Here is a 25889-nt window from a genome sequence, read left to right on the forward strand (position 1 = left end):
TAGATCCGAATACGAAATTAAAAAATCGAGGTTACGTAAAGTCGATGCATGACAAATTTCTAAATTCAAATTTGATTTAACCCAGTTCAGATTCTATGCGTCTCATCTTTTTATCGGCAGTTTTGCGGACAGTTCGGAGTCAACCAATACTCAAGCATTTTCGGCAAATAAAATCCGACAGGTTTTGTAATAAAGTATTCAATATTGGATCACCCCAAACTATCGGCATCCAGCCTCGCATCAATACGAACGTTCTTTTCTAAGCGCGGCGTGTAGTAAAGTTTGTCTAATCGGTTTAGTCGAACACTTCGCAATGGTTCTTGAATAATTTGATACTATCAATGTCATGCTGCAAACACTGGACTTGACTCTTGATGCATTGAAGTAAGCGTAAAAGTATGCTCAAGGTCTTCGACGGGAATTTATATTCGTTACGATGTCAGTTTCTGTGACGTAACGTGCGACTAAACCAAAAGTAAAAAAAAAATTCCACTGACACAAGGTTCCAAGTTACACACAAACAAACTTCATGACATGACGCGGTAAATTAAATCGAGCGTTTCTCTGCTCATCAACGTGACGCGAAGCCTGGCGGGCTCGAAGCAACGCGATGGCAAATTCTTGTGCCCGCGATTCCGACGCAGACCGCGAGTTGCGCAGTACACGAGTTGCGCAGTGTACGAGTTGCGCAGTGCGCAGTGCGCAGGAGTGGAGAACACAGGCTCGATGAGCAGACTTGCGGCTCACCACGCGGCATTCTCGTGCGCGAGTGGCGAACTCCTGTGTCTTGCAGACACGATCCGCTTCGCTCCCGTTACCGAACGCGTTGGCCTTCTTTTTGGCACCTGCAAAAATTGGAGAATCGCCCGTCCGACGCGAATTTGTGTGTAACTGCAGCAAGTCGATCAGGTAAGACACTGAAGTTCCACTCACGGATCAACGTTTCTCACTGTCACTTTTCGCCCTTAAACTGGAGGTGAAACGTTTAGTGTCTATCGCGGTGCCCTTGAGATGTGGAATTGTGCATTGATCAATAGATTTTAATTCACGGTTATTTAGTTCAATCTAATTTACCGTGTTGATGGCTGGACCCTGTCGTTATTGTGACCGTTAGAATCTTTCCTGCGGTTATTTATACGGGGGACTGCATTTGCTCATTGATCATTAGCGTTGAAATTGTTTTTGAAAATATCTATTTTCTTTTCTGGACTTGCCGGAAAACATATATTGTACAAAGAAATGGTTAGGTTTTTTTGGAATCGGTTTCAATTTATTGATCATCATTTAACAAACAAGCGATTATTACTGAAGTACATGATATGATGTGACGCTATTATAGGTTTCAATTAGTTGATCGTTGGTCTAATGTCAATTGTTCGGGAGTTTGGAGAAAACTTTTTTTAGTATCAAAATAATACAAATTTCTTTGCTTCATACGATATGATAAGCGGTTTTCATTTTATGAGGGACGTTAACAATTCAAAACAGACTACCGATTAACTTGGAAGCTCACGCCACCGTTTTGTTGGAGTGAAAACTTATAATTTGTGTTGAAATTAGGTCATACAATTTGGTGTTTCGATAAATCCAGATATTGCGGCATCGGTGGTTGGTTGAAGATTTCTGTTGCGAAATGCGAATTTCAGGTTTTTCATTCTTCAAACTGAGTAAAAAATATGATCAATTTACTTGACGTTAATTCAATTCTGCAAATCGAATTTAACCACTGGCCGGAGTGGTTTTTTGTCAAACATTTTAGCTGTATTGTTGCCGGTGACGAGCAGAAACAATTTTTCATAAATCGTGTGCTGTTAGCTGATACATATTTTCCATGAATGTTATCAATGGAAAGAGAGAAAAATGAAAAACGTTCGTGAACGAATAGTTTTGGATTTGCCACTGGATGTTCCACGCTTCTTGCTAACAACGCAACGATAATGTAACGATAATGTAACAAAACATTGAATGAAATTCACTATTTTGGAACCAACAGTTGTTTGTACAAAGTGATCATAGTCACAGTATGATTATGTTTCATGTTGATTAATTTCACCTGTAATTTACCGTTTAACAAATGAACCTTACGAACTTTAGTCTAGTGAGACATTAGCGTTTTCGATTGATAAATTCTACTTTTGTTGAAGTTTTTCTCACCAGATGAGACTAAATTTGCAAGATGCTAAGATTACGTGCCGAGTTTTACGATGCTGAGTTTTACGATCATCGATCAGTACCTTAGCTTACGAGTTCCGGGCTTTCAACTCGTTGCTTATCACTCTGAATTTCGAGACAAAAATGGTCATGTATTCTTTTTCTGTAGACGATGCCAGGCCAAATAGAAAAACTTGTCACCAAGAGGGCCACCTTCGGTATGGGCTGCTTCTGGGCGTGTGATGCGCTCTTCGGGGCGACGCCAGGCGTCCTGAGAACCAGGGTTGGATACGCCGGTGGGACGTTGGACTCTCCTACCTATAGGAACCTGTAAATCATCTACTTATTACTCACTCACCTATAAGACTGTAAACAAAGAAAATTCGAGGAAATGGGTTAGATATTACATATTTCGATGATATGTAATATAAACAGCTCCGGAATGCAATACTGAGAGAAATTTTTAGTTCCTGTTACCGCTCAGTCCTCAACTATTTTCATTTTTAGCCACAATCGAAAAATATAGTTCTAGGTACGAAATGACGATTAGTTTTCTGGCTGTTATCGGAAAGTCTAGTATCCGTTACTGTTCTTTCTCATTACGATCACTGTTACTATATTTTCATGTAACTGTTGCGAAAATTTAATGCTTGTGCGACAATAAATTGACGTTAAAGCCTTATTTAACTAAAAAAGTAGAGTAAACCTCACAAACTGATTTTGCGTTGCAATAACCAAAAAAGTATCGACAATCGCGCAAAATGGTTACGTGTACTTCGATTTTTGTAATTCCAACAATATTCAAACAGTTTTTTTTTTAACGATACCTGTTTTACTGAATTTTTCTAGTCACTGTAACAAATGAAATCTTTCTTAGCGAATGACACAGAGTAGAGGCGGGAAAACGGTCACTCATAATAGTACATTATGTAACAAGGGAATAAAGTCGACTTTTATTCCTGTGTTACATATAGGACTTTATTCCGACTCAACTCTAGTCGCAATATTTATTTGAAAATTGGGACTTTTAAGTTGACCTCATATGTCCCGCAAATGCGTTTTAGAGAAAAATATGCCACTTTCGCACCGGTTTTGAAGTCAAAAAAGTTAACTCTATGGTTGAGTCGGGAATAAACGTGATTTAGTTTCGTTCGGCATGCGCATTGGTAATCGGATGTTTCTAGTTTAAAGATAAAACATGTTTTAACACCGTTGTCTTTCGCGAAACAATAAAAGTTTGAGCATTAAATCTTCAATGATTACATGTTACGTGTTTAATTTTTTTTTTTTTTTTTAAATATAATTTTGAGGTATATTTTGTCGATTCTCGAAAGGGCGCATATCATATTCTGGATGAGTGTATTGTTATGCACAAATATCACTCATCTCCATGCTTATTCCAAAACGCTATTGCAACGGTATAAATACGAGAGTAAAATTATTTGCTCTTGACCTAAAAAATGAATCTACTAGTTTATCCGTAACGGTGACTCATCGAGTTTCAAAGTTTTAAACATTATAGCCAGATCGAAATTTTGGCACTTGGTTGTTCACTTGTATCCAGTAGAATTATCGCTTTTATTTTCTTCAAGTTTCTTTCTCGCCCGGTTTTGACAGATTACTTTTTATTTTGTGTTGCAAAACATTCCTCAGTCGGAGAAGCAAGCATAATTGCAGCAATTTTGAACCGGTGAAACACGATGCAACCCGTTTTAAAATTCCGTTGCTGTGTTATTACCGCGCATTTTCTTAGCTTTTTATACTTTTTCATACCTTCAGTGGCGACCACACCGAGGTTATCGACATCGACTACAATCCTGAGGTGATCGGTTACCAGGAACTGCTCAATTTATTTTGGAACAACCACGAGTACGGATTGACGACGAGAATAAAGCGTCAGGTAGGAGATAAAAATGTTTACATAATTTTTATTTATACGTCTGTATATTCGCAGACTCCAAACAACCTCGTACGTCATCAAGGTCTCTCTATACATATAAAAACTGGTACAGAGACAGATTCCGCGAGTTGCTGAGCTTCTGTGTCTCATTTGTCGAATCACGTTGTTGACTGACCTCTTCTCTTTCTCCTCCTCTTCCTCTTTTCGTTTCAATCGATTTTATTTACGGCTCTGAGGAGATTCTTCGCTGATAAAACAAATATGCAATATTTTTCTTCTTGTTCTTCATTCTTCATCTAAATGCTGTATACCAGAAAGTAGTTACGATATCGATAATAATTACTTGTGTCGTTGATGATTTAGCATACGAGTTTAAACCCAGCACGGTGATATCTTTCATTTTTCTATTTATTCTTTTTTTCCATTTTAATCAGTCGTTGTCTTGAGTTTAGTTTAATAATTATAACCTGTCACCGAATAAGATTAAAAACTGTCTCTGATCTGAAGATCTGTAGTTTCAATATCAGCTCTGTTCTAGATAAATAAACCAGAGTAAAAACTAACTTAACGCAATCCGATTGTCTGATGTTATCGAAAACAGATTTCGAGAAAGCAATGACTCAATTGGAACTTCATTGACTTGTGTTTACGTCATTCTTAGGAATCCGCATTTCCTAGTGTGTCATCTCGTTTTCCCGTGCGGTATTCGTATCATCAAATATAAGTAGGTACATCACCATTATTTCCGCCATGGTTCACCTCACTTGTGGTAACCGTTAAGTAGATGCGCGATTATCAACATTTTTCGTCTTGAACGTGGATCGTTCGATTCCTCAGTTGGTTTTCGTTGGGTAGGAGAATGCTAATTTGTTAAGTTTATGGAGAAACAAAAAATTTAACGTATTGGAAAATACAACGATCAGCCGTTATTTGCAAACTGTTATAGATGTATAACATGTCGTGTAGAGTCGTTGACCATATTTCAAATTCTTCTAACACGTCGTATCTCATAAAATTTCTAATAATAAACTGCATCGTCTTTGTGCCCAACAAAAGTCTAATACTCATCATCTTTTCATATCTTTGTAAGTATTTCCAATTAAGAGCTAATATTCAAAGAAATATAATATTTTTTCGGTGGTACTACGAGCTGTTATTTATAAATATAGTTGAAATGAGTTGGGATATCCCACATGTAATGCCTTCGCACTAAAAGGAAAATAACGGTTTGAAAACCAGGCTCCGAACTGGTTTACTCATCATTAATTTTCCATTGTAATTACAGATTTTTTTTACACAAAACCGCGGCATAGTTCATTGTTTAATCCGTTTCAAAAGTTTCTTTCGATGTATTCGTTATTACTCTAATGACTGCAGCAACAAAGAAATTCCTCGTATACCTTGTCACAAGATTTACTGTATTTTAGTAATGAATTGCAGATACGATTTTAGTTATCAGCTGATCAGTTGATTAGATTAGTTTACTGCCGATGTTGGTAGCGGTTACCATTCAAGCAATTCGACTCAACACGCAATGCTAACATCAGGTGATTTGAATTTCGTGGTATTTTGGCGGTCGGTATGATGCCAAAACGTGATTTTTTTTCTGACCTTCCACCGAAGACCTTGGATTTGATTGCTTATAACTTGGAATAGTTGCAAAAGCCCAGCGATGGCGTCGTATAAATGGTTTGCAATCCAGGGTCAAACTGCTCTATCAGATCTAACTTGCGGCATAATATCCCAAGTGGCTGTTAGGACAATAAACAGTTGTATAAAATACATTTTACGCATTCAAAATCAATCGGATCACGAGGCTGCACGAACAAGAGGATGTATAAATATTCACTGTGCTAGAGAAATTGGAAACATTGTGGAAAACTATTCTGTTAAAGCGGATAACCCAGATATTCACTATAACGTTGAACATTTTATAGCCAAAAAAGTATTTTTTATTTTTTTAACGATCGTTGCACTTCTGTATCAGCACTTAGTTCTTAGAATTCATACTGAAAATGTGAAGATGTTGCTGAATCCATAAAAAATAGACGTTAGAACCAGACGAACATCTACGTTTGGAACCGCAACGGATGGTGGATGTCATTTGGTACTATTGACAATTTGTCATTTTACGTAAGGCATGGGAACGAATTATCGGGCTTAGAATTTCAAAATGGCTTGCTATAAGTTACCGTTACGAAGAAAGTGAAGGGAGACAGAGAGATTTTTATTCTTCGTCATTCTTTATTAAATATTACACGAACCTAATTATAATTGGCATAAATTAACTGTACGTGATTTTCAGTATATGTCTCTTGTCTTATGGCACGACGAGGAGGACCGATTAACAGCGGAACAATCCAGAGAGAAAGAGCAGCGTAAACGCGGGGAACCACTCATTACGGAAATAAAGAGATTCGAGCGATTTTACCCAGCAGAAAAGTGAGTTAATTCTATATAACTGAAACGATTAATTGCTCCTTTGATTTTTTTTTTGGTATAAATTTATTGGTCCGAAAAATTTACAGTCGTATAGAATCTTAAAAAGTATTGGAGTAATAAAAATAATGGCTTAGTGTTTATTATTAGACAACGAGTAATTAGATTTCCAGTAATTAAAAATGAAAGCTCCATTAACGCCCGACTGAACTTGCAAATACGATAAACATGAAAAACAGGATAAATCGACGAACAGACAAAAGTAAAATAAAATATTCGGAAGAGCATGTTGAACAACTAAACCAGACTGTGATAAATGAAAAAACGAAACGTCGAAACGGGAATATCTTCAAGAGTTAAAAAACTTAGTTGGATGGCATTTGAGTTGAAAGAAAGATCAATGAAACTACTTAATTTCTTCTGCCGGGGGAATAGTAATCGAAAATTTTATCAATCAACGTCAAGTGTGCACACGCACGTTTAAAACTGCCGTCTAATATAAGAATATATATAAGAATATAGAATGCACGCGACGTATAAAGAACTGCCTGAAAGTGTTGGGTCGATGAATTGATTCCAGCTGCTCCTCGAGGTTGTTAATAAGGTCAATAACGACCCGCTGACCCTTATCCACGTCTAATGTGTATTTAATACGAGTTGGGATTATGTGCCGTTGTGCAATATGGCTTGATAACACGCTGGCCCGCATTATACATATATCTGTGTTATATTTCATAGAACACCGAGATAATATAGATATCAACTTTTGTTGTATACAATGTACATGGAAGAATTGAAAGTTTTGAGATCGATTCCCCGATGCCTCACTTTTTTTTTTTTTGTAATTGATTAATCACAATAAATAGCTAGATTGGAAAAATCTTATCGAAAATATTAAAATCATTAAATGTTAATGTAAATAATATAAAAACGTGGTCAATAAAACAGTTGGAGGACAAACCTATGTTCTCTGGTTGAGAGTAGCGGTAATTGGCGAAGACATTTGAAGATTGAGATACATTACAATCACGTCTATTTTATTACATTTATAACAATTTGAATATAAAAATTGTCAAATATGCGGATAAAATAGTGATATTTATAGGATGTAGCTTGTGTTATTCGAATTTCGTCAGTTCGATTTTTATTACATAATACACTATCAACGTAGTAAATAATATTACCGAAGGTTTTCTGAACACGTTTTTTTGCTTTACATGCTCAAAGATCGAAACTCTCTGAAATCAGAAGCAAATTCAATTTTTCTCCGACAATAATTTAGCATATTAATCTTCAGACACAAACATCAATCAAATAATTCAATATACTTTATCCTAACTAAAAAAAAAAAAAAGCAAAAATACAAGAATATCTTCATGATCAATTTATTTGAGTAGATACCATCAAAAGTACCGGCTCCAGGCCCATCCCTGGCTCGTGGAAAAATTACGGCTGAAAACAAGCGAGGAACTATTGGGATCAACACTGGCGGCAAAGCTGAACGGTTATCTGGCCGGTGCGGCAAGCGTCGGTCAATTCGAACAGGAACTTCCATCTTTGGGTCTGAATGAAGAAACAACCGAGTACGTGCGAAAATACGTCGTTGAGAATCAGGGCAACGGGTTGTATTGTTAGGATATTTATACGGTCGGCGAATTAGAAGAGGGGGGAAAAAAAAAAAACAACAAATTGTAACACTAAGTTTAACGGCAACGAAATCATAATTCCATTAGTAATAAGTAGTACAAGTAAAACAGTTGAGAATCCCAGTCGTATGGATAGAAAATTGCAGAAGTACTATCAGGAAAAATGGAACATCTAACGATATTGTCGCTGAAACTTTGACGGAGAAAGTTAGACAAATTTGTGTGATCAAAAAATTCTCCCGGATTTCTCTGACGAATGACTTACAAAAATTTTTTGTGTCATGCGGATGTTTCACCGTCGTGAGAAAATAGATTGCCCATTTCAATGGCGTTTTAACGTTGACAGATGAATCTGATAGTTTGTTGCTCCATAGTTTATTTTTCATATATATGATATATTTATATATATATATTCGTATACTGCGAACTGTCGATTAATTCTGCAAAAATCGATGTTTACAAACCAGTATTTACATTCTTCTTTTGTCCAATTGCTTTATAATTATTTTTGTGATAGGATGTTTCCAGATTAACGGAAAGTTAGTCGTGGACTGAAGAATTATTGTAAGGTTGATGAGATGACAGAGTTCTGATTAAAACCAGCCGGTAATAATGAACTTCTTATTCTGAGTTAAACTTCAATGATGTTCGGTTTATAGAATTGTGCTGTTTCCGTAAATACATTATGTATAAAAATATTTTTATAAGTGATCCGTATGCAATTTAACGCTAATAACAATTATTTATATTAAATCTATAATCTACAATCAGAGTAATAAAATAATTACACTCATCTTCTTCACTTTTAACCGTAAATTAAAGGTTTTTTAACCTTTGCATATCTCGGCACGGTGACCGTTGTATAACGAAAACTATAAAAACGTACGACCATTAATTTGAGTGAGAAAATATAACGAGAATTGATAAAGAATATCTCAGCTAGGAATATAGTTTGGAGTTGGGGAGAAAATACAAGGCAAATCTTTGGTAACAATTCTATTAACTTGTTAAAAAAAAAAAAAAAACTTTCACAATAAATTAATCAACGATACTTGGAGATTCTGTATCAGTGGAATTCCATAGAGTTACGAACGAAGATGGTAACGTAGATAATTCTGCGGATCTGTGCAGCTGATTGCAGTAATGTGTGCACCTCGCTGTGTAATTGCCTAGTTTGCGACTGACAAGTCGTGGTTTAATACCTGTCTAGAAAAGGAAAATAGTATGATCTGGACGATAGTCAACCGACACTGAACCCCTATTTTAAAAATTAAAAAAAAAACTAAAAAATACTTGATAATAATAGAAGAAACATCAGTATTTTGTGATTCGCGACGAGTTCAAGAGATCTTCGGTGCTTTTTCCTTCAGGCCGTGCTCTATCTTCAAGTCCTTAATCATTGTGGCGATGTTCGTGGCAGGTTCCTTGCTGGATTCGATCGCACTCATTACGGCGACGTCTTGCTGCGGAACCGGATTTAATATCTCGGTCGCCCGTTCGCTGACTTCTTTCCAAGCAAATTCCATGTCTCTGGCCTCACAGAGACTACTGCACACCACGAAACGGATGAACAGTTTCTCTCTGTAAGTTGCCGCGATCACGTAAATCTTCCTGCGCGCTAATAGCTTATCCAGAAGTTCGCGGGTGTTTGAATTGTCTCCCTGATTGGAACAAAATTTAAGATATAAAAGAGTGAATAAAGTGAGATGAGAATGAGGAATAGTCTGTTCTATGTGACTTCAATGAAGAAAGGAAATAACTTACCTTCATTCGGAAGCAAACCAGAGCCATTGTAACTTCGGTTACTATTTCAAAACGATCGTCGTTCCTAATGTATCCCTCGAATTGCTTTGCGAGATTTACAGTGTGACGGATATAGTTTTGCAGACCCTGAACCCCGTACATTCTCATCACGAACCAGAGCTTAAGAGCGCGAAATCTGCGACCCAGGGGAATTTGCCAGTGCTGAAAGAACGGAGGAAAACCCCATTAAATACCGTTCTCATTAAGGACGAAATTGGGCAGTAGTGAAAGCAACCAATCGTGGAATCTGGAAGTGTCCGAATTTCACTGTTGCGCCTCAACGTAATAGGTCGTTTTGGCTGTGATGTACACCCAGAAACAGTAAAACCAAATTCTACTAATCAAACGACACTAACGCGGTTCCATATTCTTTTTCATAAATCGATGGAACATATTTAAGAAAAGAATAAAAATAAACCTACTCTGTAGTCAGGCTGTTGTCCTTCTTTCTCGTGTGCAAGATAGATTCTGTCAACGTTGAAGGCCTCCACTAAGTATCTGGAGTCCTTCACCCTGAAATTGACGAATAGATTCGACGTGAACTTGACGCTGATCAGATTTAATTAAATTGACACTTTGTAAATTTGATGCTCACCACATTGCTGAGCAGTCGAAGTTGACCAGCAACCACTTGTGCGGATTGAAGTCAAAAGAATCGGCAAATTCGACACCCGACATCAGATGCCTGAATTCAGGGCATACGAAAGCAGCGCCTGAAACATCGCGTGAAAAGTAGAAAAATATAACAATACATTATATCACGCACTATATATGGGTATAAATTTTACAGATCTGTCGCAAAGCTTGAAATCGAAATTGGTAAAATGAAGAAGTTTAAAACACAATTCATCGAAAATCTGTGAAAATCATTCACGTACGTAGAAGTAGAATTGTCTCAAAATATATTATACTGTTACTCTTCTTGTGATGCTTTCCAACCATGTTCTATTACACCAAGAGTAAATTTAACATTTTTCAAGTTCAGCTAGGTGTTGGAGTTTTCCAATTTACCAACTCTTTCCGTGAATGTAACACCCTGACTTGAAGGTTGTAACCATTGAACCAACTGCAAGTCAACGCGTGCTTACCTGCGTAGGCGGCGTCAACGTGAAGCCAAACATTTTTGTCGTTGCAAATCGGTCCGAGCTCTTCCAAGCAGTCGTGAGCACAAGTGCCGGTGGTCCCGAGAGTGGCAACGACGTAACAAGGTATCAGACCCTCCCTTTCGTCCTTTTCGATTGCTTCTAGGAGGGTGGATCCTCGTAGACGGCAATGCTCGTCCGATGGCAAATGTCTCATTGGCATTGAACCCAAGAGTCCGGCCTTCTCAACGGACGAGTTGGCCTGATCTGTGTTTGAGGTAATAATCCGACGTCAGAACTGATTCTATACGGATTTCTAATTAGCGGTTTTCCGTCCGTAGATTGATTGTTTCATGTTATGTACAAAATGTAATATCTTGACTCTTAAAGTCAGTCTTAAACTTAAAAAAAAAAAAATTAAAGTATCAATTTCTCTTGACACGTGCAAACGATATGTATTGATAATTGATCCGAACATATATTTACCAAACGTGTTTTTAATCGTAAGTTTCACTACTCACCGGAAGTGTAAGCGATTAGCTTGGCTTTGATGTCTGCTTCGCTCCAATCCGGATGGAGTTTCATCATACGACGCGTGGTTCGTTCTTTGGCTGCCAAAAGACCGACAAAAGTGGCAACACTTGCCGAGGACTGGAATATAAACGTATGTTGAACACCACGATCGAGGTAAAAACCCGCGGACTCTAATTAATAAGAACTACTTTTTTGGTAATTTTAACGAAAAGAACCCTCATGATTTTTGGAAAGAAGGATCGCCAAAATCTCGAAGAGGCAAAATATCATTCCTCGGTTCCCTGCCAGTCATACGTTAAAAACCTTTTCTTAAAGTATTCTCTTTGCGTTTACTTGGTTTATGGATCAGTAGTAAAAAGAGGATGTGTAACTAACCTGAATTACACCACCACCTGGACCCTTTGTGCAGTTCAGAAATTGTTCGGGCAGGCCCAACATCTTTCCGAGCCAGTTCATCATGGTCACTTCCAGCTCCGTGCACACCGGAGAAGTCATCCAGGAAAATCCTAAGCAGCCTATTCCGGCACTAAGCATTTCTGCTACGACAGAAGGATACGAGACCGCCGACGGGAAGTAGCCGTGAAATTGGGGCGAGTTCCAATGTGTCATCTGTATAGAAGTTGTAAAATCATTTACTGATCGGTTAACGTCAATCATAGTTTCCAACAACGGTGGAATCATTTTCAGCCTCATCAAGCAGGCCTGACTGCTTCTGAGAAAATTTATTTGAAGTGCGATTGAAAATCTCTTTTTCAATGTATCAGAGTTTTGCAGATCGTCTTGGGGTTCTTATGCAATTGGATAGTGCCGAAACAACTATCGAAATGACTTCGACTGGAGTGAGAATACAAGAACAGGGAAGTCCAGTATTCCTTAATCTTGGGGAGATGTTTCGACTATTTAGAAACAAAAATGCAGATATCTTTTCCTCAACGTGCTTGTGTATCGATTTTATTCTCTCATTCTGTAGAATGTCTGTCAAACAATTCGAAACAATTACAGACTTAATCGCCCATTCAAGGGTTTACTTCCGTCGCATCACGCGCCAATCGAAAGTTCTTACGAAGAATTTTTTGAAGGAAACGTGATTTAGCTTCAATCGTATCGAAATATTACAACAGCGTGACATGATGAATAATTTCGATTAACATGTCGGCTCGGTTGGTGATGTAAGATCCAAAGTAGGCCGAAATACGTTGGAGAAAGACTTTCCACAATTACGACGCTGCCGCCGGAGGTGAAAGTTTCATTTTCGTTCACCGTACTCGGTATTACAGATAAATTCTGTCTGACGAAAGTCGCGAACCGATTAAGTAAGCGATGTGCAAAGCAAAGGAGAGAGTCTTCCGTCAACTTACACCTGGCATGATGACGCGCTCGACGTCTCCCAGGACTTCTTGCCACGATTCTGGCTTCTCCGGTGCCTCGTCGGGAATCAAGCGACCCAGATATCCCGGTTCCACGTTGGGGATAACCGGACGTTCCCTAAGGGTATCCGTGTAGTCGGCGAGATAGTCAACCGCTGCTTTACCAAACTCCCGAAATTCGTCGGTGTCCATGACTGGCGGTTCGAGGGATAGGTGAGGGTGATGGTTGAGCGATATTTCTTATCAGGTTTTGGTACGTTTCGCGCTTCACTTCTTCGATCTTGTCAACTTGTCATCCAGAAACTGACGTGTCAATTCGGCAAACCGTGGTGCACTTCACTGGTCGAAAGAGGCGCGTTCATTATTTAAAAAACGGGAATTTGTCGGCGGCTGAATGAACCTGTCGAGAAACGTTGGACCGAGGAACTGGTGACCAAGTGTTCCTGCCCTCTCGAGGAAGCCTTCCTCGGCGAAACTTTCACTCAACCAAGAACTCTCCACAGTCACGCGACGATCGGTGCAGGATTACCTCTTCGAGTGTCGCGCGCAACTTCGCACTCTCCTATTTAAGCTTTCTCTAAAATTTAACATAACTTTGCAAAAACTCACGGAACCAGATCCGCTTCCCCCACTTCTGCTGATTACTACCCGAGTAAATTACTCGTTGCGCAATATCCTCGCTTCTTACCTTCCACCTTCCGTCTCGAACCAACTTTTCTCACAACGAATTTCGACGCACTGCCCTAAATAATCCGCGGTGAAAGGGGCACCGTGTTTCTTTCACGTTATATTTTCTTTTCCATTTATTTTTCATTCGTTTTCTCAATATTTTCACCGTCAATCCTCCCTCTCCAATCGATTCTCAACATATCACGATGCTAGTTTTTCATGCTTAATAGCCGAGAGCAACGTCTTTCAAACAAATCTATGTTCGATGTGTGATGAACCTTCTTTTGAGATCCAATGTCCCACAGACCGCGTCTAGAAGCGAGCTGTCTATGAAGAGACAAGTATTCTGGTAACACCATAGGGAGACGTGTATGATTGATTTTTACTGATATCGTGTGATGCGAAAAATTTTCTATGCATCGTATAAACTTTCTCGAAATGGTAACGAACTAAATAAGTACCGACGTAGATGAATCGAGGCCCTCATTACGTAACTTCATCAAGCGCGTTCAAGGATGTCGAAGTAATACTTGGCAACTTCCCTGATCAAATATCAGCAATGGAAGTAAAGTTTTCTTCGACCTCCGAAATCATTATCCATGGTTACATTTGTATTTTGGGAGAGAACTCGTTAAATGACATACGAGGTGTCATTACACATGATTTATTCTCTTTTTTCTTCTCTCCGAGGCGCGGGGAAGACGGTTGTCCTTTCTCATTGTCAGTTATACGAGCCGTTTGATATACACCAAAGAGTACCATGAGATGATGTTCGTGACCATGGAGAATATTATGAAGATTTGAATTAGTTGGACGAAGGTCAAGGATGGACCGATTCACATTTAGCATTCAATTTTATTTTCCGTACGACGTTTCAACAGGCCCCGCCTACCATCGTCAGGTTTCTTTAATACAAATAAAAACCATTTCTTACATGACTTACGCTTGCTCACTAATAGTCACGTTAAGAACATTACACAACGAGCCAATATTTTATCTCTATTGCATATAAATACTTTTAACTGTGTTCTTATTTCATAGTATGCATAAATACCAATCTTATATTTTTATCTTATTGTTTAAACTACTATGGAAGATCATTTTTTAACACCTACCTAAATCAACATTCCTTAACGCTTACGATGTTCATTGCATGGTTTACGAGGAGGAAGTGAATTCCAACCTAAATATATTATCCGAACTGTTCTCTGAATAGTCAATTTAACAACAATATTTGAAAGTCAAGTGCCTGTTTGCATATTTATTTGTGCACTGGCCTAATCGTTTGCACTGCAGTCTATGCCAAATTCTATTGACGGTTTAGATGATGTCCGAATAGAGGTGATTCAGGTTTTGCACGTCAGTTCTTTCGTTGAGTGTATTGTTTTCAGATACACGTATCATTTCCTTGATAAGCCTTTTATGCCAGTTGATTTCTTTGTCAATTATTTTTACTTTTTTAAATTTGAAACTGTGCCCTTCGATCAATGAATGCTGAGCCAGAGCAGATCTACCAGGATCGCGAGTTTTTAAATCATATTTCTGATCTGCTACTCGTGTTTTGCGATGCTTGTCAGTCTTTACCTTCAATTTTTTATGCAATGTTGGTTTGTTCCAAAGTGGTAGTTTTCGATTATAATGACGCAAATATACTGTTTAAAGTATTGGTAATTTTATACGAAACATTAATGCTTTCTTTCATTAGTATCTTTTTGATGTTTGGTGACAGGCCATCAATGAACGAAATTGATCCAAGACATTTTTCTTCGTTGGCATTATTGTTGTCCAGCTTAGCATCTGTGCAATTATCATAATGTTTATGGATTCTTTGTGTCTGTAAGTGCCTGATCAATTTTGATAGATACCAATTTGCTCACAGAGTTCCACGTACCAATTTTAGATTTTTCTTGTTTGTTTCGTATTTTTATTAACAGGTGTTGTATTAGTTCATCAGCAGGTGTTACTGAATAGGAATGTTATTAGAATCACGACACTGCCTCCTCGATATCACGATGACTAATTTCAATGGCAAATGCCAAGCATGAATCGGAACTTACGTTTTTCGTACACAGGTGAATAGCGCAGGTTGATGATAATGATTGATAACAGAGCATGGTTAATTTAAAAAAAATCAACGGAGCACTCATCCCCATGTGTTAGCAAGGAATGATGTATTTTAAAATAAATCATTTTATTACTAACAATGACGAAATGAATTACATTTCATATGATCAGTTATTGGTGCACGGGCGAAACTTTGAGTTCATACAATTTCATGAAAGGATATACAAACGAGACAAGAATCTAATAAAATTTTCTACAGTAAAACTAACACATCGTTCAATGTGACGTTCTCCTCGCGATCTTACGAAATAGTTGGCGAATTTTTCACGCTACTCGTAATTTCAAGATCTAGTAGCTTGTCCGTCAAGTTTTCCAAGGGTTTTTCTGTGATAATTGTGCGGATCTCTATCGATCGGTCCTCGAGTACTGCCGACGCTTCGATTTGCGATTTAAAAATTTCCGTCGTTTGTGTTGTAATTTCATTCCAGGCAAACTCCACATCTTTCTCTTCGCAATTCTGGCTGCAAACCACAAAACGCACGATCGTTTTCCCCATGTATGTTGCTGGTATTACGTAAATCTGCCTCCGCGCTGTCAAACGCTCGAGAAGCTCATTGGTCAAGGAATTGTCACCCTAAAAATAGATAACGAAAAGCGGAGAGCTTAATGCGAGGAAATTAAATCCACAAACTTTGACCTTACAACTAGTTCAGAAATGGTACAAAATGCAATTAATCACGTGTCGGCAAGTAAGCTTTCAGATTCTAAATCTACCTTTCACGAGGCACGTTTTTACAAAAACGTTCTGTTGTGGTTACGAAATTGCTACAAAAATAAATCGACGAAGGACAGGGTCAGCGCAAACCGGATTTCACGCGTAGCTTACCTTAATTCTGAAGCAAACGAGTCCCAATGTCACATCCGTGACTATTTCGAACCTATTGTCATATCGAACGAGGTTCTCAAAGTAACGAGCCAGTTTTACCGATCCACGAATGTATTTCTGAATCCCTTCGACTCCGTAAATCCTCATGACGAACCACAGCTTCAGGGAGCGGAACCTGCGACCCAGAGGAATCTGCCAGTGCTGAAAAGTAGTACGATTTTCAGTTAAATTTTAGATCCGGCTTTTTCTACAGTGGATTGTTTCACGTCGACTTTCTCTGTTACTCGAGTCTTATCATTCAGCTTACTCTGTAATCCGGTGCCTTGTCCTCGTGGCCATGAGCGAGGTAAACTCTGTCGACATTCGCTGCGTCGATCAGATACCTTGAGTTTTTCACCCTGGGAAAAAAGCACAGTGTCATGTCTTTTCAGAGTCAATCTTTGCACGTCCCACTCGCCGTCGTGAAAGAAAGTTCAAGACTTGGGCGTAAGAACGATTTCGCGTTTTTTTTTTTTTTCAAGTGTTTTTACCGTCGTTTCACGGTACCGCAGTTTTATATCCTAAGAGTGTGTGTTTTAATCTTCAGTAACTCTTATTATCAGCGCAGTTTGCGCTACGTGCCTCAACCTATTCAAGTATTTGCAAATTGCCAAATACTTTGGAGAAATTCAAGTCCGAAGCCTAGTGCGAATGTTGCAACATGTGTACAATGGCGAGTAGTTAACCCAGAAAAGTAAAATGTGAAAATGGTGATGTAAACTCGAAATATTATTTATGAACAAGGTTCACGGGGAATTTTGGAGAGACGTGTGTACGTATAACCATTTCTTATATGTTAATTTCAACAAACTGTTACGAGTTTTAATACGTGCAGTTCGGGTCTTTCTTGCACCACATGTCTGCGATTAGTGAGTGACTATTAGTTTCCTAATTCGTTTTACCTACCATAGTGCAGAACAGTCAAAGTTCACCAGCATCCATTTGTGAGGGTTAAAGCTGAACGAGTCCGCGAATTTTATTCCGGGCATAAGGTGTCGAAATTCAGGGCAGGCTAAAGCGGCGCCTGAAAGGGAAACGTTCGGTCGTTACTTTCCGGTTTCCTATCTGCTTCTTTCCCCCTTTTTTCAACTCTCTTTCTCTTTCGCTAACTGCGGCGTGAATCGGAGATTTCACTCTCGAGACTTACGTATATCGAATAACAGTTACGTGGATGAATAAATTATCCGCATAGATGGAGTGGATTTGATATTCTACCAAAACAAGCTCGCTCGGTTCGTAACTCGCCGTTCACCGTCTCGTGGCTCTTAATACACGTGACGAAGTGAAACGGCATATTACTCGAAAGCTGCAGGTCCTTAATATTATGTCATTAAAATATTCGTGAATTTAATAATTCTTATCGTAAGTCTCGCGAAAGTTGCATCAGACTTTTTTCCCACGTTCTTTTATCAGTCGATAAGAAAATACTCATCCAAAGAATATTGCGAGTAATAAAAATAAAAAGTCTCTGAAAATTTATCAATGTCAAAATAAATGTCAAAAATGAAATTTTTTTTAAAGATTTTCCAACACAACCGACAAATCTTTTACTGATACATGTTTCCGGTAAGTTCAATTCTAGTTCAATTTGAAATGTTTTTTTTTTTTTTTTTTTTTTTTTTACTGCATTGTCGCGTAGAGTTAATTCCAGTGGGAGTTTTGTTAGATTCCAATCCATTTCCTAAGTCATTCAGAGATATTTCTCTGATCAACAATGCCAATTTACCGGCGTATGCGGCGTCCACATGGAGCCAGACGTTATTTTCGTTACAGATCGGCCCAAGCTCGTCGAGACAGTCGTATGCACAAGTTCCTGTGGTCCCCAGGGTGGCGACGACGTAGCAGGGAACTAGTCCGGCCTCCTCGTCCTTCCGCATCGCTTCGAGAAGGGTTGATCCTCTAAGACGGCATTTTTCGTCAGCGGGTAAAAGCCTCATAGTCATCGAGCCAAGTAGTCCTGCTTTCTCCACCGACGAGTTTGACTGATCTGTCGGATAGAAATCCTTCACAATCACTTTCAAAATTACGGCTATATGCACAGGTGTGCGTAAGTGAGTAGCCAGGAATTGGTCGTACGGATAGTATATCAAGGAACGATTATTTTCCGTTTTTTATCATGAAACTTCTCCAGAAATTCAACGATATATAATTTTCTCTGGCATCTGATTGGGCATCTTATGTTCTCAGTAAAGTCACAAAGAAAAATTCGTACTTGTGATTACTGTACAGTCCTTATATTTTTATTTTCGACGATAGCTGGAAAATATAATTCTGTATAGAAAATTTAAACCAGAGCTTTGATCAGAAAATCTAACTAGTTTTACTGTTTTTTTTTTTTTGTCATCGTGGTCACTTGTAATATATTTTTTTGTAACTATTGCGAAAATATTGTTTTTTTTACGACAGGGAAGTGATGCTAAGCCCTTACTTATCTTGCAAAATGCATTCAATCAAACAGACTGATTTACCGTTGCAATAACCAAGGAATGGAATATTCACAACTATAATCGTATAAAACAGCGATTCGTACAACATTTTCTTGCATTGTGAAAAATTTCATTTGTTATATGTAACTACAAAATTTTAGTAAAATGGATATCGGTACAACAACTGTTTGAATATCGTTGAAATTACAAGAAAATGAGGTACAAGTAAGTATTTTGTGTGATTACAGTAATTAATACTATATCTGTTAACTGCAACGAAAAATTTGTTTGGTTTACTGTAGTTTTTTCATCAAATCAGGCCTTGACACGAATTTATTGTTTTATCAAAATCAAATTATCGCAACGGTTACAAGAAAATATAGTAACAGTGATCGTAATCGAGAAAACAGTCACTGTGACTAGATTTTCTAGTTTACAGCTACAAAACTAATTTTCAATATCTACCCAGTATTATATTTTACGGTTGTCGTGGAAAGTGAAAATAGTTTAGGAGTGTGTAGTAACCGCAGCTCAAAATTTTTCCCAGTGTCATTATCTTCATAACGGTACTCGTTATACTCGAATTTTCCATCAATTATAACAAATGAAAGTTTCCCCAGTGTTGCAAGATAACCGGGTCTGATGATCTAAGCCCTACCTTACCGACTAGTACAGTGCCTCGGAAGGTTAGCCGTGAAATTAGCACTAGTCGCAGTTAGATCGTTAGCAATCAGTGGTGAGGAGGCCTCGATCAATCCGCCTTGGTAACAAAAATCTCTGTAAAATTGACTCAGTTCGCTCACCAGACGCGTAAGCCACCAATTTACTCTTTATGGTAGCATCGTTCCAATCCGGATGCTCTTCCTTCAGCCTTCTAGTCGTTCGCTCTTTTGCAGCCAAGAGGCAGATAAGCGTCGCTTCGCTAGCTGAACCCTGAAATAAACGGAAAAAAAAAAAACTTGAAGTAAAGTATAAAACGATTCCCTAGCGTTTGACAATTGACAAAATACGTTGTATTGGTGAATTATGTGACCAATTAGATGTGCGTCTTCAGGTTGGATATTGCAGGAAGCGTGAATCAATTACCGACGGAACCGATCACGATGGACTTTAATCAAAATAAATCGATCGGATGAGGCTATGATTTCGAGCGATCTAATCTATGAAAAAATTATAAATCGATGTAAATTTTAAGTAAATATCATCAGACCGAACTGAGATGGTGCAAGAAGGCTGAGAAATTACGACAGCCCGGAAATATGAGCCACCTTATTACCTCATATAAACCGATGTATTATTGAAAACCGGTCCGTCTTTGAGAAAGTGTTGAATATATATCTACAGTCAAATCAACGCGAATATGCAGTGTGCCTAAAATATATGCGTAAATATATGTATATGTAATAACATATGTGTATATATGTATGTACGACAGTATAACTTCAGCGTCACACAATTAATATTCTTGTTGAATAAATGTACAGGATAATACAGTTTGCATAAATTTGATAATGAACGATTTCGATAAGTATTTAGCTTAACTGTAAAAAAAATATTAGATTGATATAAATCGACGGAACTTTGCCTATTTGTTGACCTCGAATCTTGGCTTTATAATTTTGTGAACCGAAAAATTTTTTGACTCGACTGTACGTCTACCGCTCACTTAATTAATCTTTGATTGGTCAATCGACATTGCGTGCGATTTGATTTATACATTTTCAACAATTTCGTCGTGGCTCGTTGGTCTAGGGGTATGATTCTCGCTTAGGGTGCGAGAGGTCCCGGGTTCAAATCCCGGACGAGCCCAACTTTTTTATTTTTACGCAATCTGAACATCACCAAAATTCTCATACGGCTTTGGTATTTTAAGCATTCAACGAAAATTTTCTTAGTAATTACAAAAATCCGCTCATTTTTCCAGCCTCAAGGGAAAGTTCCCGCTTTCTTTTTTCATACTGCTATCGCGTACTGTATGCGTGTTGCCACGGATATTGTCAGCCGAGCAATTTCAAACATTGAGAAGTTATACCTTGTACACTGTATCAGCCAATAATTGTTGATTCGCGTGATAAATCATTCATCACCCGAAACCAAATTTGTAAAAAATGGAAACGAAACGAGACTTCATTTCAATTACAAAGTCATATATAATATTATTTATTGTTGAGAGTACATCGGCTCGTTGGTCTAGGGGTATGATTCTCGCTTCGGGTGCGAGAGGTCCCGGGTTCAAATCCCGGACGAGCCCTCAACAATCATTTTTTTTTTTTTATCACTTATCCGTGATTTTATTTACTTTTTTTGGTTTGTTTGGGTCTCTCATTATCAATTGATAATCTAAAAAGTTCGTTAGAACACCTCGAGAATATTCTTTTAACGGAGCTTGCAGATAATTTTCTCAACGAATGTACAGATATTATGGTAGATTGTTTCGATCTTTTTCATCGTCTTTTTTAACGGACTATTTTGAAAAACATAATGTATAGGAACCGTGTGAAACGAAGATCGATAATTGTATCAATGTAACTTACCTGTATGACTCCTCCACCCGGACCTTCGCTACAGTTTAAGAATTCCTCTGGCAAATTTAGCATCTTTCCGAGCCAGTTCATCGTGATAACTTCAAGTTCGGTACAGGCGGGCGATGACATCCACGAAAAACCGATACAACCAATACCGGCACTCACGATCTCTCCGATTATTGCCGGATAAGAATTGCCCGTCGGAAAGTAGGCGTGAAAATGAGGTGAATTCCAGTGCGAGACCTGTTGCGATACGACGGAGTGATTAATATTTAACTCAATTAAGGTAATGCAACGGCAAGCAAACTGCGTGAAATAAACAACGCCTTATAAATATTCTCGTCCATGGAAACATGTACTCCGATTTTAAATAATCGTACAGATACACTCGTAATCGGTTGAAAGAATAACTAAAATCGTGTTGAACCCGTGTCAGTAGTTATACTTTATCAGAACTTCGATTTTAGTTTGACACTCGGACTACCGGGACAATGTCTTGAAACTTGAAAATCAACTGCGCATGCGCGAATCTTATCGGCTGTTCGCGCAGACTAGCCGTCCCGAGTTTCAGTTGTCAAACTGTTTCTGGCGGCGATGTAGTTGAGACGAATTTTCGAGGTTAGACTCCTCGTATAATTGAGACAGTGACTCGGAAAGGTTTGGAAAGCATTTGTTGCTGGGTCGGAAAGTTGATTCCTCAATCAACGATCGGAATTCAATGCTTGTGCTCTTTGAAAATTCAAACGTACATATTTTGATTACGTTGGCCCGCCTGCATCGCAGACAAGAATATCGCTGCGGGAAGATTTCGCCGACCAGTGAGATTTAATTATTTGGCGCATGCACGGTTGATTTTCAAGTTTCAAGAGATTGCCCCGGTATGTAAGCACGAAAAAAAGTTGCACCTGCACTCTTTCTCGAATCCTCTTGTATGTCAACCTCATAATTGACCAGCTTTCGGTACGCCTACTTGAAAGTAGTTGGTGTGAATTTTCTTTGACTTTTTAATGAATCGTTTTGAGAGTTGAATTTTCTTTCCTATCTTTATTATTTTTACTTGGTTTGGTTGAATCTGTCAAAAATTCTGTTGACAAACCAAATGTTGATTCACGCTGAACTTTGCAATGCAAAGGTTTTGTACTCTTATTTTCGTTGTGACGGCTTTATAACAACGGTGAGCGACGCAAGTGGTCACAAAACATTCAGTCTTTTTGGGCCGAGCCTAAGTTTGCAATATTATATGAGTCGCAGGTGAACCGATGGCGAAGATTGTAAATATGCGAGGTGAAAAGACCGTTACCTCCTTGTCGTTCACGATTCTTTATACGACAAGAGTAAGTTACGCGTTTTTTCATGAAGCACGAAATTAAGCTTAGGGTTGCGTAATGTGAGATTTCTTCGCGACAGCGCATGCGCTCAGTGTAGAAAATACTTCTACCGAACAGCGCGAACAACCCTTGGGCCAGACTTAACCGTTTCGATTGTCAATGAAAAAATTGGTTCACTGTATATATTTTTTCGAAATAATTTGTACCACTTACTCCGGGCATTATGACTCTCTCCACGTCTTTCAGGACTTCTTTCCAGGATTCCCCTTTTATCGGTGCTTCCCGCGGGAGGAGTTCGTTGAGGTAACCTGGCTTAACACTCGGGAGGACATTTCTGTCCCGTAAATTCTCCGTGTAATTTGCCATGTACTCGAGAGTCGCCTTTCCAAACTCGCAGAACTCTTTGGCGTCCATTTTAAATTATGCGTGTATCTGAAAATCACTTGAAAATCTTTATTCTGTTAAGGCTTAATGTGAATGGTTTTTTCAAAAATATTTTTCAGATTGCTACACTGGTTGCTGAGTCAGTGACCTTGGAATAAAACCGAAAATACTGAGTTGGTGATGTGGAATTAATTAATCGAAGAAAAGAAAATAATTTTTTCATCTTCGTTCGTTGATATTTGGTACGTATTATACTCAATCGTTTATAATTACACAAAGATAAACAAATGAACAGTGTTTGTATACGAAGCGGCTTCGTACTTATTGTAAGTTAGCCTCAAATTAATCGAATAAAATGAAATTTCAATTCAATAAATTTGTAACTTGTTAGAAAAGGCATTTGTGAAATTTTTACAATCACAAATTTTGTCTTGAAAAACACTATACACCTACATTTCAATATTATTAATTTTCTAAATAGGAATGCACCGTAAAAATAAGATGAAAAGCAGATTGAGAATTTTATTACAAAAGAGCTATAATCTTTACAGAAGAATTGTCGTTTTTTGATGTTTTCGATGATCAATATACGTTGAAACCCAAAATGAATTTCATAAGATCTGAATTTTCATCCAACTCGCAGATTTATTCTCTTTATTTTTACCAAACGAAGTTTTGAAAAATAATCGCAACGTGCTTAAAAATCTCTACCTATTTAACTTCAATAATCTTACTATTTACTTGGACCAAAAGTTTATATTCGTCCCATACCAAAATTGATTCATTTATAGATTTAATGTCAAAGGTTGCGCAACACTTACCGACAAGGAAACTCCGGCTTCCGTATTTGACAGATCACAGACGAAGAAGGAATTTCAGATATTTAACGATCATATAATTGCATAAAATACCTAGCGTCTTGGAAGTGTTTACATGGAGCACGGTTAGTTAATGTACGGTTCGCCGCAGCAAATCTCCCCTTTATATACATATTTGCTTCGAGGCAAAGTTGAGTGGGATACTTTTCCAACGATCTACGATTCAAGATGGCTTCCCAAGCCGTTTATCTATTCGTCCATTACTTACGGCAGCGATTTTTTATTTACAATCTTATTTTCATTTTATTGCTTGAACGCGCTACAACTGCTGATGGCCTTGGCAGAACCGAAGCGGAACATTGTAAATGTTCGCCAATACTTTTTTCCGCATCGCGGTGTCATAAGCTTGCGTTAAATAATCCAATAAACACCGCCGTACTCACCTTGTTACACCGTGCAGGGTATTATCCAACGATTTTCGCACTACGGCTGCAACGATTCACCTTGTCAGTCATACGGGTTACAGTTTATCGTATCAAACTTATTGTTAGTTTATCCCAAGCAGGATCGCCGAGAACGAGTACGACGCACGCTGAGAAAAATTTCATTTCTTATCGTAACTAGAAAAATTCAGTGAAACGGATATCGTTAAAAAAAACTGTTTGAATATTGTTGCAATTACGAAAAACGAGGTACGCTTAACAATTTTGCGCTATCGTCGATCCGTTTTTGGTAATTGCAACGCAAAATCAGTTTTTTAGGTTTACTCTACGTTTTTAGTTAAATAAGGCTTTAACGTCAATTTATTGTTGCACGAGCATTAAATTTTCGCAACAGTTGCAAGAAAATATAGCAACAGCGAGCGTAATGAGAAAGAATAGTAACGGATATTGGACTTTTTGGTAACAGCTAGAAAACTAATTTTCGTCTTCTACCGAGAACTATATTTTTCGATTGTGGTTAAAAATGAAAATAGTTAAGGACTGAGCGGTAATCGGAACTAAAAATTTCTCGCGGTGTAAATTAATGAAAATCTTACTAATAATGGGAAAATTGATCATTCCACGGATTAAAATGAGGAGAAGAATGCGATGAAAAAGGTGCATAATTAAGCAGCATGCGAATAATCGTGCTCAAAACTCCGTATATTCGTTACACTGACTTAGGAGTGAGATTTCCGTGAATTTGACGGAAGCAATACCGCCAAGTTCAGAAGAAAAAATTGTCTCTTTACACATAGCAAATAATTTGGCAGCCATTTGGTTCTCTCTTGGCTTTTGGCCGAGGCAGCAGGCGCGTCAGACCTTGATATGGCAATTTTAATGAAAAACGAAAAGAGAACTGATACCGCTTAGAAAACCATCCATAAATTGAATGATGTGTCTCGCCTTCTCAAATAATGTAAAAAGTTTAGCAATATGTGACCGTCTCTTTTGCAATTTTGACAATGTGTGAATATTACAACGAACGACTCCAGATTCTTTCAAATTTTATTGACCCCTCCATTCATTTTATAATTTTTATTCCTCCTCTAGTACACGAAGAGAACTATCAGCGATAGTAATTCTTGTGTAAAAACACTCCCAGCGTCCTAAGGAAATCGTCGATTTTGATGCTGAAAGTCGAGAAAACTAGAAAGTTCGTTTTGAAGTACAAAAAGTGTAGTTTTAAAGAAAATTACCTTCCAGAATTTTCGATTTTCAGAGCGTAAGATAATTTCATTTACGACAAGGTGCCATCGAGAATTTACAATAATAAGTTAATTGTCAGCTAATGAACTTTTAATCATAAACTGACTGGTCATGAGGTCTGCTCGTAATGCGTTTCG

At 38.1% G+C, this 25889-nt stretch overlaps 3 protein-coding genes and 2 non-coding genes across 5 annotated transcripts; 3 read left to right on the plus strand and 2 right to left on the minus strand.

Annotated features, from left to right (window-relative positions):
* Positions 1-739: 739 nt before the first annotated feature.
* LOC124175194 (peptide methionine sulfoxide reductase) lies at positions 740-8929 on the plus strand. Its single transcript, XM_046555192.1, has 5 exons — positions 740-909; positions 2321-2481; positions 3931-4051; positions 6357-6493; positions 7888-8929. The coding sequence occupies exons 2-5, from the start codon at positions 2324-2326 to the stop codon at positions 8123-8125; spliced, it is 654 nt and encodes a 217-aa protein (XP_046411148.1). The 5' UTR covers positions 740-909; positions 2321-2323; the 3' UTR covers positions 8126-8929.
* LOC124175188 (aromatic-L-amino-acid decarboxylase-like) lies at positions 8656-13469 on the minus strand. Its single transcript, XM_046555183.1, has 8 exons — positions 12914-13469; positions 11931-12164; positions 11543-11672; positions 11028-11288; positions 10535-10652; positions 10362-10452; positions 9901-10101; positions 8656-9797 (listed from the first exon to the last, which is right to left on the minus strand). The coding sequence occupies exons 1-8, from the start codon at positions 13112-13114 to the stop codon at positions 9477-9479; spliced, it is 1557 nt and encodes a 518-aa protein (XP_046411139.1). The 5' UTR covers positions 13115-13469; the 3' UTR covers positions 8656-9476.
* Positions 13470-15765: 2296 nt separating this feature from the next.
* Positions 15766-24211, minus strand: LOC124175186 (aromatic-L-amino-acid decarboxylase-like). Its single transcript, XM_046555182.1, has 9 exons — positions 24065-24211; positions 23073-23291; positions 21541-21774; positions 19810-19939; positions 18307-18567; positions 17487-17604; positions 16849-16939; positions 16542-16742; positions 15766-16289 (listed from the first exon to the last, which is right to left on the minus strand). Exons 2-9 carry the CDS (start codon positions 23271-23273, stop codon positions 15957-15959), a joined length of 1569 nt encoding a protein of 522 aa, XP_046411138.1. The 5' UTR covers positions 23274-23291; positions 24065-24211; the 3' UTR covers positions 15766-15956.
* On the plus strand, positions 20744-20815 carry Trnap-agg. Its single transcript has one exon. It is a non-coding gene; the product is annotated as a tRNA-Pro (tRNA).
* On the plus strand, positions 21186-21257 carry Trnap-cgg. Its single transcript has one exon. It is a non-coding gene; the product is annotated as a tRNA-Pro (tRNA).
* Positions 24212-25889: the final 1678 nt, after the last annotated feature.

The sequence above is a fragment of the Neodiprion fabricii genome, chromosome 2 (genome assembly GCF_021155785.1).
Source record: "Neodiprion fabricii isolate iyNeoFabr1 chromosome 2, iyNeoFabr1.1, whole genome shotgun sequence".
Taxonomy (NCBI): Eukaryota; Metazoa; Arthropoda; class Insecta; order Hymenoptera; family Diprionidae; genus Neodiprion; species Neodiprion fabricii.

Bases quoted from the DNA above. Each gene is read 5' to 3' on its own strand.
- LOC124175194 (XM_046555192.1), top strand. From the start codon at position 2,324: ATGCCAGGCCAAATAGAAAAACTTGTCACCAAGAGGGCCACCTTCGGT. The intron at 2,482-3,930 runs GTAAATCATCTA...TCATACCTTCAG, and splicing joins TCTCCTACCTATAGGAACCT to TGGCGACCACACCGAGGTTA. The intron at 6,494-7,887 runs GTGAGTTAATTC...TTATTTGAGTAG, and splicing joins CGATTTTACCCAGCAGAAAA to ATACCATCAAAAGTACCGGC.
- LOC124175188 (XM_046555183.1), bottom strand. From the start codon at position 13,114: ATGGACACCGACGAATTTCGGGAGTTTGGTAAAGCAGCGGTTGACTAT. The intron at 11,673-11,930 runs GTTAGTTACACA...TTTATATTCCAG, and splicing joins CAGGTGGTGGTGTAATTCAG to TCCTCGGCAAGTGTTGCCAC. The intron at 11,289-11,542 runs GTGAGTAGTGAA...CCTCAAACACAG, and splicing joins GCTAATCGCTTACACTTCCG to ATCAGGCCAACTCGTCCGTT.
- LOC124175186 (XM_046555182.1), bottom strand. From the start codon at position 23,273: ATGGACGCCAAAGAGTTCTGCGAGTTTGGAAAGGCGACTCTCGAGTAC. The intron at 16,940-17,486 runs GTAGGTAAAACG...CTTTTTTCCCAG, and splicing joins TTTGACTGTTCTGCACTATG to GGTGAAAAACTCAAGGTATC. The intron at 16,290-16,541 runs GTAAGCTACGCG...ATCTATTTTTAG, and splicing joins TCGTTTGCTTCAGAATTAAG to GGTGACAATTCCTTGACCAA.